Here is a 5,000-nt window from a genome sequence, read left to right on the forward strand (position 1 = left end):
CCAGAATCAGTCTTGGACTCTAGATATCTCTAGAGCAATGAATTAGCAGCAATCACTCTGAGCTGGCAGATTATCCATAGCATCCCATGCAGGAGTCTTACCACCTGCAACTTTTTTACTTCACGTAAAGCCTCCTTGTCATTGAATCTTTTACCCACAATCCCTCTGAACTGAGAGGTCACCTAATCTCTTCTCCTCAAGCTGTTCTGTGACCCCCCTCCCACCCCCCCCCCCCCCGCCACCACACACACACACACACTCACACACACACCGTACAGGGCTGCCTTACCCATGCACTGACGCAGCGTCCACAGGTGGTGATCTTGAAGTCTCCGTATAGGTCCTTAATGGCTCCACTGGTGAAGAAGCCCTCGACCATCAACAGGATCCCGTACACGAAGAACGCAGAGGCAATGCCATAGATCACATACTTAATGATGTCAATGCTGGTGGAGAGAAGGACAAAGACTATATTAGTGTGTGTGTGTGTGTGTGTGTGTGTGTGTGTGTGTGTGATTGAGAGAGAGAAAGAGAGAGTAGAGATCTGGGGAGAGACTTTAATGTGTCTAATAACTTAAGAAAGTGTTTGATTGTAAAGCCCAGTGAAAGATGAAGTGGCCCAGTGGTGGCGCTAACTCACATGGTGAAGACGTCCACGCCATCTCCAGGTGCCCGTATCACCTCAAAGTAGTTCTGCAGGATGGTGACGGTGCCCGACAGAGCCTCGTGCCCGCAGCCGCAGAACAGCGCCACGCCAGCGTACAGTAGGATGGTGGCCACCAGAGATGGGTACGGGATGCCACGCAGGCACTTCAGACAGCACTCGCCACACCCTGGGCACACACAGGACACAAACATAAACATCTATACATTTAATAATGACATGGGTATGGGATGCCACACAGGCACTTCAGACAGCACTCGCCACACCCTGGGCACACACAGGACACAAACATAAACATCTATACATTTAATAATGACATGGGTATGGGATGCCACACAGGCACTTCAGACAGCACTCGCCACACCCTGGGCACACACAGGACACAAACATAAACATCTATACATTTAATAATGACATGGGTACGGGATGCCACACAGGCACTTCAGACAGCACTCGCTGAGAGGACATACACATAAACATCTATACATTTAATATATTAACTCTCCATACCCTGGGGGCACAGAGGAGAACCATAAACATAAACATCCATACATTTAATATGGCAACTCTTCACACCCACAGGAGCGGCACACAGGACACAAACATAAACATCTATACATTTAATATTGTATCTCTTATTTACTGTATATTATTAATTATTATTAGGCGTACAACTGATGATGATGATAACCGTATAGAAAAAAAAAACTGTACAAAAGCATACATTGTTCATGCTCAGAATACATTGCTAATGCATACAGAATGAGAGAGAGAGGGAGAGAAAGGATAAGCAAATCAGAATATCTCTATATAAAATACAGTCCCTCTGGAAACTCAGGCCACTGACACACATTAGATTTCCGAGCTATGCTTCAACTGATGGAATGCCATGACCACAATGAAATTTCCGCACAAATCCAATCATGGAATTCCACCCAGGCATTCCGACTACATTAATCTCTCTGAGTCCGATTGGCGTCATGTCTAATGTTACATGCCCACAGTCAACAGCGGAGCTACAGAGCGCGCTCACAAATGAAATGCATAACACCCATAATCTGATCACTCTGGTTGACACGGGTCCTGTATTCCCTATGGGTACTGCACAGGGGCAATCTGATTGGCTGCTCAGTGCCGGCGTCGCTCCTGAGTGCGGAGGGTTCGGGAGCCTGTGGAGTTCCACTCAGAGTCTGACACACAGACACTGCTGAGGACTGCCCCCCCCCCTCTCTCTCTTTTGCAATCTTACTCTCTCTCTCTCTCTCTCTCTCTCTTTCTCTCTCTTTTACTCTCTCGCTCTCGCTCTCACTCTCTGTCTGCTCCCTGACTGGAATTACAAGTACATGCACCAGAGCAACGCACAACCTCCAACCTGGCCTCCACACAGACACACAGGGCATAACAGTCCTACACAGACCAATACACTCTCTTACTCTCTCTCTCTCTCTCACTCTCTCTCTCTCTCTCTCTCTTTCTCTCTCACACATGCACCCCTTCCTTCTCTCTCTGGACTGGCCTGGGCTTAATCTGACATATTGAGCTAAGCCCCACCACACACAAAAATGTGCATACAGCCTCAATTAACATTGAGCATAACCCCCTCTTTGCACACACACACGCACACATGTGCGCCCTCAATACATACTGAGCTGGGCAAAACTGCCCTGGAGCTAAACCCCCCAACCTCTGCACACTCTAAACACCCTACCCCCCTCAGCCCAGGGCAGGGTCACGGCAAGTATGTGTGTGTGTGTGTGTGTGTGTGTGTGTGTGTGACCTGCACTAGAGAGGGATAACATGCAGATGCAGGTTTCAACACCATGACTCATAAATCAGCTACTGTAAGTGGAGGATGGGTGCTGGGTACCACATCAGTGCAAAGCTACAGGCTCCATCCCTCTCTCTACCCTTTTGCTCTCTCTCCCTCCCCCTTTTCTATCTATCTATCTCTCTCTCTCCCTCCCTCCCTCACTCCTTCTTATAATCTCAGTGATATTACAGGAGTCCTTCACAGTGTTCTAATTCCAGAACCTCTGACCTCCATCACCTGTGTGAGACCCCGAATGACAGACACAGGAGAAAGATCTGGCCCTGGTCTAACAAATGTATTAGAGGGTTGCATTAAAGGGTCAGTGCCTATCATTGACAGCAAACCCTGCACACCCTCACACACACATCCAACTGCATGCTTTAGATCAACATCTAATGATGTGCAGTAAAATACAGAGTAGAGTTTTACGCTTTTTACCCCTCTATGTCCTCACCATTAATAAGCTCTACATCACAGCGCTCCAGTCATATTAAACCCTTGCCTTGATTTAAACCAGTGCACTTGCTTTTACCTTGCCTTGCCATAAACCAGTGAACTTGCTTTTACCTTGCCTTGCCTTGTCTTAAACCAGTGCACTTGCTTTTACCTTGCCTTGCTTTGCCATAAACCAGTGTACTTGCTTTTGCCTTGCCTTGCCTTGAACCAGGGCACTTGCTTTTACCTTGGGTTGCCTTAAACCAGTGCACTTGCTTTTACCTTGCCTTGCCATAAACCAGTGAACTTGCTTTTACCTTGCCTTGCCTTGTCTTAAACCAGTGCACTTGCTTTTACCTTGCCTTGCCATAAACCAGTGCACTTGCTTTTACCTTGCCTTGCCATAAACCAGTGAACTTGCTTTTACCTTGCCTTGCCTTGTCTTAAACCAGTGCACTTGCTTTTACCTTGCCTTGCTTTGCCATAAACCAGTGTACTTGCTTTTGCCTTGCCTTGCCTTAAACCAGTGCACTTGCTTTTACCTTGGGTTGCCTTAAACCAGTGCACTTGCTTTTGCGTTGCCTTAAACCAGTGCCCTTGCTTTTGCCTTGCCTTGCCTTAAACCAGTGCACTTGATTTAGCCTTGCCTTAAACCAGTGCACTTGCTTTTGCCGTGCCTTGCCTTAAACCAGTGCATTTGCTTTTACCTTGCCTTGCCTTGCTATATACCAGTGCACTTGCTTTTGCCTTACCTTGCCTTAAGCCAGTGCACTTGCTTTTGCATTGCCTTGCCTTAAACCAGTGCACTTGTTTTTGCCTTGTCTTGCCTTGCCTTAACTTAAACCAGTGCACTTGCTTTTGCCTTGCCTTGCCTTAAACCAGTGTACTTGCTTTTACCTTGCCTTGCCTTAAATCAGTGCACTTGCTTTTACCTTGTGTTGCCTTAAACCAGTGCACTTGCTTTTGTGTTGCCTTAAACCAGTGCACTTGCTTTTACCTTGCCTTGCCTTGCCTTAAACCAGTGCACTTGCTTTTGCCTTGCCTTGCCTTAAACCAGTGCACTTGCTTTTGCCTTGTCTTGCCTTAAACCAGTGCACTTGCTTTTGCCGTGAATTGCCTTAAACCAGTGCATTTGCTTTTACCTTGCCTTGCCTTGCTATAAACCAGTGCACTTTCTTTTGCCTTACCTTGCCTTAAACCAGTGCACTTGTTTTTGCCTTGCCTTGCCTTAAACCAGTGCACTTGCTTTTGCATTGCCTTGCCTTGTCTTAAACCAGTGCATTTGCTTTTGCCTTGCCATAAACCAGTGCACTTGCTTTTGCCTTGCCTTAAAGGTGCCATGTGTAATGTCTGGCAAAAAATCAATTCATACTCCACATTCCATAAAAGATGGGGGCAGTACCTCCAGAAAGTGAGTTGGTCTACCCTAGAGTAACAACCGAGACGCGTGTATTGCAGTTTGGCTGGCAGTTATGTTGCCCGCATACCACCTCCCATGGCCGAAACTGGTATTATGACAGCTGTCGGGCTGTGGCTAGTAATTTAGCATGCTAATTCAGGTTGATATCTCTGCAGCACTATACCTTGTCATTTTTTTAATGACATCATCGCCCTTATTTCTTCTCATTCTTTTGATGCGTGTAGCTCATTTTTTAGATATTTTTACCTCAATTCTTACACATGGCCCGTTTAAACCAGTGCACTTGTTTTTGCCTTGCCTTGCCTTGCCTTAACTTAAACAAGTGCACTTACTTTTGCCTTGCCTTGCCCTGCCTTAAGCCAGTGCACTTGCTTTTGCCTTGCCTTGCCTTAAACCAGTGCACTTGCTTTGTATATGTTTCTGAGCCTGTAGGGACGTGAGAAACCATTAGGTGCAATCTCATCATCAACCCTGCATGTGGATCCTGACACTCCAAGTACACATTTACAATAATAATGAATTCATAACTCCGGAGCAGCCGGCTCTATGTGGCAATGCAGTGACAGACTGCAGTATTATTTAAACATGAGTGGCTAAACGCCTTACTGTAATGATGTCATTTCCTATAGAACCACTGATTACATTGGAGGGGAGACATGTGTCCGTGGCAA

The 5,000-nt window shown here is 46.5% G+C and overlaps 1 protein-coding gene across 1 annotated transcript in view; it reads right to left on the reverse strand.

The window, feature by feature from the left end:
* gpm6aa (glycoprotein M6Aa) overlaps nucleotides 1-5,000 on the reverse strand; it is a 22,687-nt gene that overhangs the window by 6,857 nt on the left and 10,830 nt on the right. The window contains exons 2-3 of the mRNA XM_076286619.1: nucleotides 641-833; nucleotides 290-446 (exon numbers count right to left, since the gene is read on the reverse strand). Of these exons, the coding sequence (XP_076142734.1) occupies nucleotides 290-446; nucleotides 641-833 (350 nt within the window). The remainder of the gene's footprint in view (nucleotides 1-289; nucleotides 447-640; nucleotides 834-5,000) is intronic.

This window comes from Alosa pseudoharengus, unplaced genomic scaffold (assembly GCF_046254945.1).
Source record: "Alosa pseudoharengus isolate Yale_2024_CS ecotype anadromous, Long Island Sound unplaced genomic scaffold, YU_APseudo_1.1 YU_APseudo_1.1_scf_16, whole genome shotgun sequence".
Classification (NCBI taxonomy): domain Eukaryota; kingdom Metazoa; phylum Chordata; class Actinopteri; order Clupeiformes; family Clupeidae; genus Alosa; species Alosa pseudoharengus.